Consider the following 15,574-nt stretch of genomic DNA (forward strand, 5'->3'; position numbering starts at 1 on the left):
AAAACATTAAAATACCTCAGAATATGTGTGTGATCATTATGAAAAAGACTAAAACGATACAGAAGGACACAAAATAAGATATGAACAAAAGAAAAAAGCATTCCTTGTCCTGAGACAGGGTGACTCAACATCATATAAATATCATTTCTCCCTAAATTAACCCACAATTTTCACACTAGTCTAATGAAGGTGTCAGCATCACTTTGTCAGAATAATCAAACTGAGTCAAAAGTTCACGTGGGAAAAAAACAAGTAAAACAATCCAGGAGAAGTCTGCAATAGAAGAGTAATAGAGAGGGACCAGTCTCCAAGTATTAATCCATTACAGAACTTCAGTAATTACAACAGTATAACACTAGCACATGGATAAACAGACAAATCGCTGAAAGGATTATGAAGTTCACATTTGGCATTTTACAAAAGGTGGCATTTCATATAGGTGGGGGAAAGGTAGATTATTAATGAACAGTGCTGAGAAAAATGGATCTGAAAACAAAGAAGAAAATCTGGTTTCATCCCTCACAACTAGTAAATAGGATAAATTTCAAATGTCTTAAATTTTTAATTACTTTTTTTAAAAAAAGATCAAAATACCAGGGGAAACCATAGAAAATGGAAGACCTTTCTATTTGACAGGAAGTTCAGAAACTATAAAAGTTAAAATGATAAATTCAATTACAGGTTTAAAAATGTACATGGTAAAAAAGTAAACAAGCAAATTAAAAAGGCAAATGTCAAACTGGGAGAAAAAAATATGTGAATTTAAATCACAGACAAAAGGTTAACCTCACTAATTATAAAGAGTTTCTAGAAATCAGTGAGAAAAATACAATCCAATGAGAAAAACTATTGAGAGTTCACAAAAAAGGAAATATGAATGGTCCCTCAATATACATAAAGTTCACTCATAAAAAGAAAATTAAATAATTTTCACCTACCAGATTGGTGGAGATTGAAGTTCAATAATTCACTACTTTGGGGAAACTGGGTAGGGAAACAGGTCTTCTCCTACTTGTTGGTGAGAGTGTAAACTGGTATAACTTCTTAATGTTCACCAAGCATATAAATACTGTACCCCTTTTAAAGTATATTCTAAGATGTATATGTTTGTGATATGATGTATGCACAAGCCTATGTATTGTGGCACTATATGTCATGCAAAAATGGGCTCAATAAAGGACAGAAATGGTATGAACCTAACAGAAGCAGGAGATATTAAGAAGAGGTGGCAAGAATATACAGAAGAACTGTACAAAAAAGATCTTAACGAACCAGATAATCATGATGGTGTGATCACTCACCTAGAGCCAGACATCCTAGAATGTGAAGTCGAGTGGCCCTTAGGAAGCATCACTATGAACAAAGATAGTGGAGGTGATGGAATTCCAGTTGAGCTATTTGAAATCTGAAAAGATGATGCTGTGAAAGTGCTGTATGCAATATGACAGCAAATTTGGAAAACTCAGCAGTGGCGACAGGATTGGAAAAGATCAGTTTTCATTCCAATCCCAAAGAATGCTCAAACTACTGCACAATTGCACTCATCTCACATACTAGTAAAGCAATGCTCAAAATTCTCCAAGTCAGGCTTCAGCAATATGTGAACCATGAACTTCCAGATGTTCAAGTTGGATTTAGAAAAGGCAGAGGAACCAGAGATCAAACTGCCAACATCTGCTGGATCATTAAAAAAGCAAGAGAGTTCCAGAAAAGCATCCATTTCTGCTTTATTGACTATGCCAAAACCTTTGACTGTGTGGATAATAATAAACTGTGGAAAATTCTTTAAGAGATGGGAATACCAGACCACCTGACCTGCCTCTTGAGAAACCTGTATGCAGGTCAGGAAGCAACAGTTAGAACTGGACTTGCAACAGACTGGTTCCAAAAATAGGGAAAGGAGTACGTCAAGACTGTATACTGTCACTCTGCTTATTTAACTTATATGTAGAGTACATCATGACAAATGCTGGGCTGGAAGAAGCACAAGCTGGAATCAAGATTGCCAGGAGAAATATCAATAACCTCAGATATGCAGATGACACCACCCTTATGGCAGAAAGTGAAGAAGAACTAAAGAGCCTCTTGATGAAAGAGAAAGAGGAAAGTGAAAAAGTTGGCTTAAAGCTCAACATTCAGAAAACTAAAATCATGGCATCCGGTCCTATCACTTCATGGCAAATAGATGGGGAAATAGTGGAAACCGTGGCTGACTTTACTTTTTTGGGCTCCAAAATCACTGTAGATGGTGATTGCATCCATGAAATCAAAAGATGTTTACTCCTTGGAAGGAAAGTTATGACCAACCTAGAAAGCATATTAAAAAGCAGAAACATTACTTTGCCAACAAAGGTCTGTCTAGTCAAGGCTATGGTTTTTCTAGTAGTCATATATGGATGTGAGAGTTGGACTACAGAAAGCTGAGCACAGAAGAATTGATGCTTTTGAACTGTGGTGTTGGAGAAGACTCCTGAGAGTCCCTTGGACTGCAAGGAGATCCAACCAGTCCATCTTAAAGGAGATCAGTCCTGGGTGTTCATTGGAAGCACTGATGTTGAAGCTGAAACTCCAATACTTTGGCCACCTGATGCGAAGAGAGACTCATTGGGAAAGACCCTGATGCTGGGAAAGATTGAGGGCAGGAGGAAAATGGGAAGACTGAGGATGAGATTGTTGGATGACATCACCAACTCAATAGACGTGAGTTTGGGTAAACTCCGGGAGTTGGTGATGGACAGGGAGGCCTGGCATGTTGCGGTTCATGGGGTCGCAAAGAGTTGGACACAACTGAGTGACTGAACTGAACTGATATGTAATAGTGAAAGAACAGAAGCAACCTAAATGTCTATTAATGTCAATATATAAGTATTCATTCCATTCATACAATGGAATCCTATGAAGCCAAACAAAAGAAAGAAGCAGCTCTTTACTCACTCACTGTTAAGAGAATGATCTTCAAAACCACTGGAGGAGAAGAGCACAGAGACATCTTTGACGAGACACACAAAAAACTGATGAGGCTGACCTTCTTGGTGAGAGTGAACTGAAGTGTGAAGGAAACTTTTTATTAACAGTAAGTACTTTTTAATGTCTTCTGCACATTTGAAAACTGTAGAAGAGGACATAGGCAAACAGAGGAGAGCAAGCACAACTTTTGGAAGGTTCTTTAAAAAAAAAAAAAGCAGCACTGGTTAAAATAAAAACTTGCTTGTTATTTGCAAAATCTGTAATGGGCCATTCTAATAATATTTTTTGGAGAATTAAAGATGTCCTCTCCAATATTATCAACTCTGATAAGCACACTAAAGAAGGTAAGCTTTTAGATAAAATGTAATTAGTAGAGTCACATGTTGAATAAGCATGACCATCCACAGAGCTGCACAATGCCATCTATTGGGATAAGATAAAATATTACAAATTTTCATTTCTATTATTTTATATTATCCTTATAGTATATAAAGTAGCATGTCGCTAAGTTTTGTCTGTCTCTTTGTGACCCCATGGACTGCACCATGCCATGCTTCCCTGTCCTTTACTACTTCCCAGAGTTAGCCAAATCCATGTTCAATGAGCTGGTGAGGCTATCTAATTATCTCATCCTCAGTTGTCCACTTCTTTTGCTTTCAATCTTTCCCAGGACCAGGGTCTTTCCCAATGAGTTGGCTCCTTTGCACTGAGTGGCCAAAGCATTCATGCGCCAGTATCAGTCCTTACAATGAATATCCAGGGTTGATATCCTTTAGGATTGACTGGTTTGATCTTCCTGCAGTCCAATGGACTCTCAAGAGCCTTCTCCAGCATCAGAATTCGAAAGCATCAATTCTTCGGCACTCAGTCTTCTTTATTGTCCAACTCTCCTATACATACTGACTACTGGAAAAATCACAATTTTGACTGTATGGACCTTTGTCAGCAAAGTAATGTCTCTTCTTTTTAATAAACTGTCTATGTTTGTCATAGCTTTCCCTCCAAGGAGCAATCATCTTTTAATTTCATGGTTATAGTCACCATAATTTTGGAGCCCAAGAAAATACAGTCTGTCACGGCTTCCACTTTTCCCCCTTCCATTTACCATTAAGTGATAGAACCAGATGCTATGATCTTCATTTTTTCCATGTTGAGTTTTAAGCCAGCTTTTTCACTCTGCTCTTTCACCTTCATCAAAAGGCCCTCTAGTTCCTCTTTGCTTTCTGCCATTAGGGTGGTGTTATCTCCATATTTCAGGTTGTTGATATTTCTCCTGGAAATCTTGATTCCAGTTAATGACTCATCCAGCCTGGCATTTTGCATGATGTACTCTGCATATAAGTTAAAAAAGTAGGGTGACAATATACAGCCTTGGCATACTCCTTTCCCAATTTGGAACCAGTCTGTTGTTCCATGTCTGGTTCTAACTGTTGCTTCTTGACCTGCATATAGATTTTTCAGGAAGCAGGTAAGGTGGTCTCGTATTCCCATCTCTTTGAGAATTTTCCAGTTTGTTGTGATCCACATAGTCAAAGGCTTTAACATAGTCAATGAAGCAGAAGTAGATGTTTTACTGGAATTCCTATGTTTTCTCTATGATCCAACAAATGTTGGCAATTTGCTCTCTGGTTCTATTGCCTTTTATAAATCCAGCTTGGACATAACGATGTTTTCAGTTCATGAACTATTGAAGCCTACCTTGAAGCATAATGAGCATAAGCTTACTAGCATGCAAACTGAGGGCAACTGCAAAGTAGTTTGAACATTCTTTGGCACTGCCCTTCTTTGGAATTAGAATGAAAAGTAACCATTTCCAGTCGTGTAGCCATTGCTGAGTTTTCCAAATATACTGACTTACTGTACACAGCACTTTAACAGCATAGTCTTCAAGGATTTTAAATAGCTCAGTTAAAATTTCATCACATCCACTAGCTTTGTTTATAGTAATGCTTCCCCACTTGACTTCACACTCCAGGATATCCAGCTCTAGGTAAGTGACCACACCACTGTGATTACCTGGGTCATTAAGACTTTTTTGTACAGCACTTATAGGTATTCTTGGCACTTCTTAATCTCTTCTGATTCTGTTAGGCCCTTGCCATTCTGGCCTTTATTGTGCCCATCCTTGCATGTAATGTACCCTTGATATCTCCAATTTTCTAGAAGATATTTCTAGTCATTCCCATTCTATTGTTTTCCTCTATTTATTTGTGTTGTTCACTTAAGAAGGCTTTCTTATCTCTCCTTGCTGTTCTCTGAAACTCTCCATTCATTTTGGTGTATTTTCCCTTTCTTCCTTGCCTTTCACTTGGCTTCTTTTCTCAGAATTTATGTATACCTATTTATGATTTATAAATTATATATTAATATACTACTTTTAGTATATAAGGGCTTCTCTGACTGGTGGCAGGTATAAAGAATCTGCCTGCAATGCAAGAACCACAGGAACACAGGTTCAATCCCTGGGTTGGGAAGATCCCCTGGAGAAAGGCATGGCAACCCACTCCAGTATTCTTGCCTGGAGAATTCCATGGGCAGAGGAGCCTGGCAGGCTACAGTCCACAGGGTGGCAGAGTCAGACACAACTGAAGCGACTTAGCACACACAGTATATAAAGCAGCATGTGCTGTGCTGTGCTAAGTCACTTCAGCCATGTCTGACTTTTTGAGACCCTGTGGACTGTAGCCTTCAGGCTCCCCTGTCCATGGGGATTCTCCAGGCAAGAATACTGGATTGGGTTGCCATGTCCTCCTCAGGGGATCTTCCTGACCCAGGGATCGAACCCACAGCTCTTCCAGCTCCTGCTTTGCAGGAAGATTCTTTACCACTGAGCCACTAGGGAAGCCCATAAAGTAACACATTAATATATAACTTATAAATCATAAACAGGCATACATAAATTCTATTGTGGGCTCAGTCTTTTTTAATCCATAGAGCATTGCAATCAAAATGTTTGGTGACCATTGCTAAATAATGATTTTCCACATATATAAGAAGAATTTAAACATACTATAGAATAGTTTATTGGGGCATAGCAAGAAGCAGCAGCTATAAACTACGAATTTCTACGCTTGATCTTAGTCAAAAGGCCGAGAAGCGATTAAACTACAAATTTCTAAATAAAATGCTGTTAATTCATTTGGTACGTCATTTAATACAATTCTAACTAAAGATAAATTACTAATAAATAATAGAATTTTGAAGTTAGGAAAGAAATTATATGTCACCTATTTTAAGTCTCAAACATGAGGTCACTACAAGCTGGAGAGAAGAATGTTCTCCATGTCATATGCCTGACTCATAGTGACAGAGCCAGGTACAGATCCCAAATTTCTAAAACCTTTGTCTTTCAACTATTCAACATATACATATAGATAGACAGAAAGACTGATAAATATTTAACAAAAGGGGAGGGTCTTTGAAATTAAGTAGCAGATAACCTAGTATTCTCTTTGTGACCCTATGGAGAGAAAGAGAATACTAGGTTATCTGCTACTTAATTTCAAAGACCCTTCCCTTTTGTTAAATATCTATCTTTATGGCTTTCTCTCTATGTCCATGGTGGCTCAGAGGTTAAAGAATCTGCCTGCAAGCCAGGAGATCTGAGTTCAATCCCTTGGTTAGGAAGATTCCCTGAAGAAGGAAATGGCAATTCATTCTAGTACTCTTACCTGGAGAATTCCACGGGCAGAGGAGCCTGGCTGCCCACAGTCCATGGGGTCACAAAGAGTTGTAGACGACTGAGCAAATAACACACACACACAACCTAGCATTCTTACTACTTTATTTTCTTCTATTTAACCACATTTTTATTTTTGCCTTTTTTCTAGCTTCCCCAAATCACATCCTGTTTTAGAAAAAGGAATAGTGAATTTTCTTTTTTATCATGTTAATTTTTTAAGCCACTGTATATCAGAAAAATTCAAACCTGAAGTTAATCCTGCTTTTGTCCATCTCTTCTATCCAAACAGCCTCTGAACTCTTAAATGCCTTTCTTTCTTATCAATAATCCTCTGCAAATAATCCAGCACAAGAAATATTGGCTCAACCCTCCCTGAAGGAAAGATGGTATGAAAAATGCTGAAGAGAAATTTAAAGTATTTATGGAGATTATTCAAACCCGTTTTCAATAACTGTCTTATACCTGTGTTGTCCCTTCACATTTTGTAGCATTTAAGAAATATGATTCTATCTCCTCACAGACATTGGGTCAACCACGGCTATGTTACCTAACAGTTTTGTCATATATTGGGAAACTGATAACCGTATTGGGCTGAGAATAGTGAATGTCAGGCTGCAGATAATCGCTTTGCAAAGTGTCCAGCATAAAGTTAGGCATACACTACCTAATTCTTTTTAAGTCAAACACTTGCAGTCACGTGAAGTGACACACCTGAGGCCTCATCTTTCCTATTAGACAGGATACTGAGAAACACAGACTTTTCCTCTATGGAGACAGAGTTCAAGGCATTTAGGGAGTTGGCTAAATTCTTAAAAGGACTGGGAGGGATTGAAAAACAACAACAACAACGAAAGCATGCCTCTGGAATGGCCAAGGTTTTAACCACACATCACACCAGGACAGCAGGCCCCTCCTCGTTCCTTTCCCTCCCAGGGGCAGAAGAAACTACATTTCCCAGTGGCCCTCAGGCAGCTTCCGGTGCAGCGCGCCGGCGCTACTTCCGGGCACATCTTTTACGTCAGTTCATGGGACCCGACTTGGGGCTGAGGCTGATTTCCTTAACATGGGTTCTTTCGTTTCACAGCCCCTTGACCCTGTCAAGTTCGTTGCGCCTCCCGAGGCCACCTCCACCGCTAAGCCCGCACAGGTCACTGCACCCGGAGCGCCAGCCTCTCCAGCGCAAGCCCCTCTATTTAATAACTGCTGGAGCTGTCGCGTGCTCTCCGGGTCGGGGCTGATAGGGGCAGGCGGGTATGTGTACTGGATGGCGCGGAAGCCCATGAAGCTGGGATATCCCCCGGGTCCTGGGACTATTGCGCAGATGATCTTCGGCATCAGTGAGAGTCTGGGCACCACCCTTGGGCTGGGGGAGAGGGAGAGGGAGAAGAGGAGATGAGACACGTGGGGCGGGGGGTGGGGAAGCGAGGCACCCGGGTTGGTCACGTGGCGGCAGGCTTGCCCTCCAGTAAGTCGTGCGGGGACTCGCAGGGCCGGGCGGGGCGGGGCGGGAAGAAGGATTTGTTGGGATACTTTTTTTGCTTTGTTTTTTCTTAAATAACACTATATTAACACTTAATAACATACATACATACATATATATATATATATATATATTTTTTTTTTTAGAATTCTAGCCTCAATCTTTTTAATCCTATTGAGAGCTATTAGAAATAGGTATGAGCATAGTAGTTCCATTTTCCTGTTGAACAAATCCAGACAAAGAGAAGTAAATTTGTCTGCGGTCAGACATCCAGGATGTGACACAGCCAGTCTTTGATCCCGGGTTTATGTGTCACCAAAACCCATACTTCTTTTCTAGGTTGTGGAGAAAGCCTGAGTGAGGGCACTTGACCTTTGGCTTTGAAGGTAAACTGTAGACATGGCTTTAAAGCCCACATATGAGGTCTTCTGTGTATTGTGACCCCATAGTTATTATTTGTAAGGATACTAAATGATGGTCAAGATGTCTTCTGGTAAAATGTAGTGATTCTTTTAGCTCTTTAGATCAATTGAGTGAATAGAATTTTAATTTTTCATATCTCTTATCTTAACTAGATGGCTTAGATCAAGTACTTCTCTGCATAGGGAAAGTAACAGAATTTTTTTTCTCTCAACTTTCCTTTCCTGAGCTTCACTCTTCTATAAGAAATCATCAAGGATTAGGGTTGACATATATGAAAGCACTTGGTACTTGCATAGCACATAAAGTACTGTTTTGTTGATTTTCCCCCTAGGCATTGCTTGCTGGGGTGTGGTCATCCTGTCAGACCCCAAAGGGAAGGCCTTCCGCACTGGATGACAGTACCACCAGTGAATATGCCATCTCTCCAGGTCCCCACGACACACAGAGCAACCATGGCAGTTACAGATGTTCCGGACAGAAACACGGACATTGACAGACTTCAGTCCTGCAGATACTACATGACTGAAAAGACAAACATGGATTGTCCTTCATGGGCCATGACAGTTTATGGCCTTCTTTTCAGGTTCCACAGGGACCAATAAATCCCTAAGAGAAGAGAACAGGTTCTGTGTCTTATTTGAGGAAGGACGGTATAATTGTAAATATATTAGAGAGAGAGGAAGTGATAAACTAAATGGGAAAGTTAGCTAAAGTTATTTTCAATAGTTCTTTTTTTATCATACTTCTATAATTGGCTCAGCACCTACTATCCTGGATAGGTATCATATAATACACAGAAGTACATAAAAAATGCATTTGCATACTGCTCATACTTCCCAAAGCATTGTCAGATCCATGACCTTTTGAGAGTTTACCAGCTACTCTGAGGAGGTTATGTCATTGGTGGTAAGTGAACATTAAAAAACAGAGTCCTAGTGATATGCCCAGGCTCATTCAGCGATGGGTGTTCGGACTTGTTCTTGTCTTTCAGAACTAGGATTGTCCCCAGGAAGCAAGAATTATGTTTATGAAACAATTGGATAAGCATAAAAATCATAAAATAAAAAGCTTAAGTACCAAAATACTTGTGGGAAATTCAAAATCTTTTGTAGTTTGTGTGTGTGTTTTGTTCTTTTCTCACAAGCACTGGAAAAGTTTCTGTGATAAAACTGAGTTGCTTTTGAGATAAAGCCTGAAAATTAGATACTTTATGCCTGAGAGAAGTCTGCTTCCTACCAGGTTTTTAAATTTTTTTCTGCAGTACTATAGTTTCTAAAGTTGTGTGTAGCTGTTTTTTCAGAGCAGACAAATACTCTTCAACTCATCTGCCAATCACAGTGTCTACATTTTGGATGGTAGGTTGAATAAGTAGATAAATTTAGGGCTATTTTTTTGATATTATATATAAGTGTACAAGTTTATTAAGACTCACAAATGACAATAAGTCTCTTGCATTGTCTACGCTAGAGTTCATGGCATGAGTGATTATATAGCTATCCAACTGAGAAGGTTTTTCAACATAAAATATTTAAGTGAAATATTAAATTCAGTTATGGGATGTTAGTGAATACAGAAGTTTTAAGTTAGAAGGGACCAGAGAGGACCCAAAGCAGGGGACTTCCTTGAGGACCCATGACACATGTGCATGCTCATTCACTAAGCCATGTCTGACTGCTGTAGCCCACCAGGCTTTGTCCATGGGATTTCCCAGGAAACAATACTGGCTGCTGCTGCTGCTAAGTCGCTTCAGTCATGTCTGACTCTGTGCGACCCCATAGATGGCATACCACCAGGCTCCGCCATCCCTGGGATTCTCCAGGCAAGAACACTGGAGTGGGTTGCTATTTCCTTCTCCAGGGGATCTTCCCAACCCAGGGATAGAACCCACATTCTCCTGCACTGGCAGGCAGATTATTTACCACTGAGTCACCAAGGAAGCCCCCCCATGACATATGATCATCCACTAAAATACCTATGAAGACAAGTTACTACCTGCTTTAAAAGGTAAGCCATTCTGCTGAAGGAAAGCTTCAGTTCTAACATTTTCTTAGTTTTAAAACCAAATTACAATTTGCTCATCTTGACTTGATTTCCTGGATACATAGCATAACTCTTAAATATATATATTATAATTTTAGCATGTTTCTCAGAATTCATACCAGTATGACGCTTTAGCCAAATAAAAGCTTTTCCCAAATAAACTTGCCCAAAGTGTACTGCCAAATTATGTTTGGCAGACTGATTGCAAATTGAGAAAGGAGTATGTCAAGGCTATATGTTGGCACCCTGCTTATTTAACTTATATGCAGAGTACATCATGACAAATGCTGGGCTGGAAGAAGCACAAGCTGGAATCAAGATTGCCAGGAGAAATATCAATAACCTCAGATGCACAGATGACATCACCCTTAGGGCAGAAAGTGAAGAAGAACTAAAGAGCCTCTTGATGAAAGTGAAAGTGGAGAGTGAAAAAGTTTACTTAAAACTCAACATTCAGAAAATTAAGATCATGGCATCTGGTCCCATCACTTTATGGCAAATAGATGGGGAAACAATGGAAACAGTGACAGACTTTATATTTGGGGGCCCAAATATCACTGCAGATGGTGACTGCTGCCATGAAATTAAAAGACGCTCCTTGGAAGAAAAGCTGTGACCAACCTAGGTAGCATATGAAAAACCAGAGACATTACTTTGCCTACAAAGGCCCATCTAGTTAAAGCTATGTTTTTTCCAGTAGTCATGTATGGATGTGAAAGCTGGACTATAAAGAAAGCTGAGCACAGAAGAATTGATGCTTTTGAACTGTGGTGTTGGAGAAGACTCTTGAGAGTCCCTTGGACTGTAAGGAGATCCAACCAGGCAATTCTAAAGGAAATCAATCCTGAATATTCATTGGAAGGGCTGATGCTGAAGCTGAAACTCCAATACTTTGGCTGGCTGATGCAAAGAACCAATTCATTGGAAAAGAACCTGATACTGGGAAAGATTGAAGGCAGAAGGAGAAGGGGAAGACAGAGGATGAGATGGTTGGATGGCATCACTGAATTGATGGACATGAGTTTGAGCAAGCTGTAGGTTCTGGTGATGGACAGGGAAGCCTGGAGTGCTGCAGCCCATGGGGTTGCAAAGTCGGACATGACTGAGCAACTGAACTGAACTTGGACTCACTTAACTAGGTGTGAGCAAGGTACTGTTCTTCCATGTCTAAAGGCAGTTAGGGATAATCTCCCTCCATCCCCTCCCCAAAATAGGTTAGTTAGAATTTGTAGTTAAAATTGTTTCATTTTGTTTTTCTTTTGAAGTATTCTGAAATTTGGTTTCTTTTCTGTCAGTGCTAAGTTAGAGGCCATGGTTTGTTTTAGGGATGAATCTTCAGAGAGAAAAGAGATATTGCCTTAGTTCTGTGAAGTAGGAAGTGCATTTAGTGTTCTGTATCACCTTCTGTCTCCTCAGGGATGAAGTGCATTTAGTGCCCCTATATTATCTTCTCTTTCCTTGGGTGAGCAGGACAGAGAGGCTCAAGAATCAAAGGATCCCTGATTGACTTAGCAGGGAAGAATCTGCCTACCAATGCAGGAGACATGGGTTCAAACCCTGGATTGGGAAGATTCCTTGGAGAAGGAAATGGCAACCCCAATCCAGTATTCTTGCCTGGGAAATCCCATGGACAAAGGGCCTGGCAGGCTACGGTCCATTGGGTCGTAAAGAGTGGACATAACTTAGCAAGTAAACAATAACAACAGTTTAAGAACACCAGCTTAATTTTGATGGGCTTTAGAATCTTTGCAGCATGGAACTGAGAGTTTATAATTATCTTTCACAAAGGGAAAAAGTACAAAAACAGGCAATTTAAAAATGCACTTAAGAGTTTTCCTTGGGACACAGATCAAAACGTGTCAACACTGATATTTTTCATGGTATCTAAAATACCTATTAGAACAAACTTTACATGGTGTAAACTTTGATATCTCCAGATGATCAAGAAATGACTATACCATCTCTTATTTCTTTTGTGTATTGCACTGACTAGTCTAGGAACCAGTGAACAGCTAACAACATGCCTGAATGTATTAAAGGACATGAATATAGACTTATCCTTAGGATCTTGTGTATTGGGGAGAGAGATAGGGGTGTCTTTTCTTCCTAGGTCAATTAATGGACAGCTGTTGCTTGCAGCACTGCTGTATGCCAAATGCAGATCAACCTAAAAAGTTCTGGAGTTTCACCTGACAGAAGCCATTGCAGAGACAGCTGTTGCTGGCAGCCTTAGAGGTTAAGCCTTTCAGCTGTGATTTGTGCTTCACTCCCACCCTCAACTAGCATTTGCCCCTTGCTCCTTTTTTATTATTCATTTCTCAGTCTAACTGTGTCTGAATTAGAGGCCTCTTGAATGATGCCACTTGATTTGACAGCATGAAATATATTGCTCCAAGATTAAATATATGTTCAGGGCAAGCTTATGTTCAAGAACCCCCTCAAACCAGGCTTGGCCTCAACTGATTTATTGCCAGGACGTTAATGAAACCAACACTTCTCAAATCTTGAAGTGAGGAATAGTAAGCAACTATGAGTTGAAAGCTCCTTTTTTTTTTTTTTTTTTTTTTGTCTTTCTTTTAAATGACAGATTAATTCTTGCCTTGACCCAATGATTATTTAGGTATCAGGGGCAAAGAGAGGTGAGAGACCTATTATTACACATCATTCAGAGGTATCCTAAGAGCATGGGGGAAAAAAAATTTGTCACTCTTCTAAATGCATGTCTCTTGGCCTTTGAGCTATTCAACAACTTGTCATTCAAATGTAAATGTAGACAAATGGCCAGAAGGGCCAGTGTAAAATGCAACAATGCCACTAAAAATACTGCTCAGTCCTGTGACTGAATTTGCAGGGGCTTCAGGAGTGTGGTGACAGAATTCTTCAGATGGACCCCCCCCAACGCTCCCAACCCCTGGGTATATATACACCTCCTCCTAGTTATTCAAACATCGTTCTAGGTATGGCTGTGAAGGAAATTTGCAGATGTAATTAAGGTTCCAGATCAATTTGATTTGAAGATAAGGAGATTATCCAGATGGGCTAAATCAATTGAGCCCATTATATCTTGGTCCAGAGGTCAGAGACCTGAGAAAACAGAGATTAAAAGCAGGAGGGGGAGTCAAGGCAGGAGAAGTGAGTTGGAGGCTGGAAGAAAACAAACATCCATAGTGAGGATTTCCTGTGGAGGTCATGTGACTAGGAATGTCCAACAACTCAAAGAGAAATGAAGCCCTCCCTCACTTCTGCAACTGGAAGGCAATGAATCCTGCCAACCACCTATGAGCTTAGAAGAGGGCCCTGTGAAAATGAAGAACTGCAACCCCAGCCAAACCTTGGTTTCAGCCCAGTGAGACCCCAAGCACAGTATCTAGTTATGCTGTGAAATGAGATAATAAATTTGATTTGTTTTAAGTTGTCAAGTTTGTGATAATCTGTTACATAGCATAGGCAATGAATACAAGGAATCAGAAGTTTGAATACAAGGAATCAGAAGGGTTTTGTGGTATCATAGTCATAGTGGAACTGAGCAGAACCCCATGGCCCCCTCCCGCTAAGAACAAAGGCCCTCTATGTCTCCTGCCTCTTATTTGTAGAAAAGTTGAAGCCTCCCAGAGTCACAAAAGAGCAGGCTCAAGCAGTTAATGATTATGACAAGAGAGACATAGACTCAGTGTCTGATGAAAGAATGGTATTAATACTCTTGCTCATAATAATCTATATCTTTGTGAGAACTGGAATGATTGTAGCTTGCTCTGCCCACAAATGGAAGTAGGTAACTAAAACTGTCACCAAACAAATGCTACAAAACCATGTCAGTATCTTCTACTCTGACAGAGAGTGACATATAGCACCCTATGTCAGCATAAAGTTGCACTCCATGAGGTTGCAAAGAGTAAAGTTGAACAAACGAATAACAATGTCAACAACAACAAATAAAGAGGTTATAGAAGATGGGCCTTCACCTCTAGTCTCAGAATGATGTCTGACAAGTGGGGGGTCTGTAAGCAGCTCTTTTGCCCCTTTCCTGTTAGCCTATTTCTGCTTCTCCAAAACGTTAATTATAAAAATGACGTCAGTTGATAACATTTAACCTAACTCCTGTCTTCTGCTCTACTGAATATACACAATGCCCTGCCTAACCTATTGAATCCTTTCCTGGATTAAAAGGAGCAAGAATGAAAAATTAAGTAGTTAAAAAATAATGACTAACTCTCTATCCCCAGCTTCCCCCCTTAGCAAATTTGCAACCTGACCAAACAGGCAAGAGAGCATCCAAAAGAAGGTCAAGAGAAATCAGCAGGCCTGCATACAATGGAGAAATGATAAAGAATCTGACCTCCTACCTTAACGATTAAATGAAGTTGTTTTTCCTTTTTCCCTTTGAAAATTACCATGGCTGAACAGAATCTTGAGTTGGTCTCCAGACATGAGTCTGCCTTCTCCCCAAATTGCCAGCTTTTTTGAATAAAGCACCTTTCCCTTCTACTGACACTTCCCCCTCAGTTACAGGTCTCTGAGAAGTGAGCAAGCAAACCTGAGTTTAGTAACAAAAGTAGGTGGCACACTGGACCAAACAGACCTTCCCATTCTGGGCACTTGGGAAGAATAAGAAGGGACCATCTGAACAGCATTTGTCTTTATACTTACAGTCTTCACTTGTTCTCTTATTGGTGGTTTTCTTGGATAATCTACATTTTGTTTTCTAGTAAAATTGTTCCACTGTTAAATCTGTTTTTAAAAAATTACAGCACCCTTTTTATGTGCCAAGCATTATGCAAACTAAATACTTTGCAGGGATCATTTACTCCTCTCTCAGCAACCCTGTTTTACAGATGAGATGGTTGAGGCCCAGAGCAGGTAATAATTTCCCCAACACCTCAAGTGATGAACCAGCAGTAGCTTGGCTAAGAGAAAGTGAAAGTCGCTCAGTTGTGTCTGACTCTTTGTCCCAACTCGCCCAAATGAACTTAGCGCTCGTCTAC

At 40.0% G+C, this 15,574-nt stretch overlaps 1 protein-coding gene across 2 annotated transcripts; it reads left to right on the forward strand.

Moving 5' to 3' along the window:
* Positions 1-7,675: 7,675 nt before the first annotated feature.
* On the forward strand, positions 7,676-9,172 carry DMAC1 (distal membrane arm assembly component 1). 2 transcript variants are annotated; one of them, XM_065908072.1, is made up of 3 exons: positions 7,676-7,986; positions 8,469-8,515; positions 8,884-9,015. In XM_065908072.1, exons 1-2 carry the CDS (start codon positions 7,713-7,715, stop codon positions 8,498-8,500), a joined length of 306 nt encoding a protein of 101 aa, XP_065764144.1. In that variant the 5' UTR covers positions 7,676-7,712; the 3' UTR covers positions 8,501-8,515; positions 8,884-9,015. The 2 variants fall into 2 exon arrangements, with proteins under 2 accessions (XP_065764144.1, XP_065764143.1); XM_065908071.1 differs by lacking the exon at positions 8,469-8,515 and having other exon boundaries at positions 8,884-9,172.
* Positions 9,173-15,574: the final 6,402 nt, after the last annotated feature.

This window comes from Muntiacus reevesi, chromosome 17, assembly GCF_963930625.1.
Source record: "Muntiacus reevesi chromosome 17, mMunRee1.1, whole genome shotgun sequence".
Classification (NCBI taxonomy): domain Eukaryota; kingdom Metazoa; phylum Chordata; class Mammalia; order Artiodactyla; family Cervidae; genus Muntiacus; species Muntiacus reevesi.

Bases quoted from the DNA above. Each gene is read 5' to 3' on its own strand.
- DMAC1 (XM_065908071.1), top strand. From the start codon at position 7,713: ATGGGTTCTTTCGTTTCACAGCCCCTTGACCCTGTCAAGTTCGTTGCG. The intron at 7,987-8,883 runs GTGAGAGTCTGG...TTTTCCCCCTAG, and splicing joins GCAGATGATCTTCGGCATCA to GCATTGCTTGCTGGGGTGTG.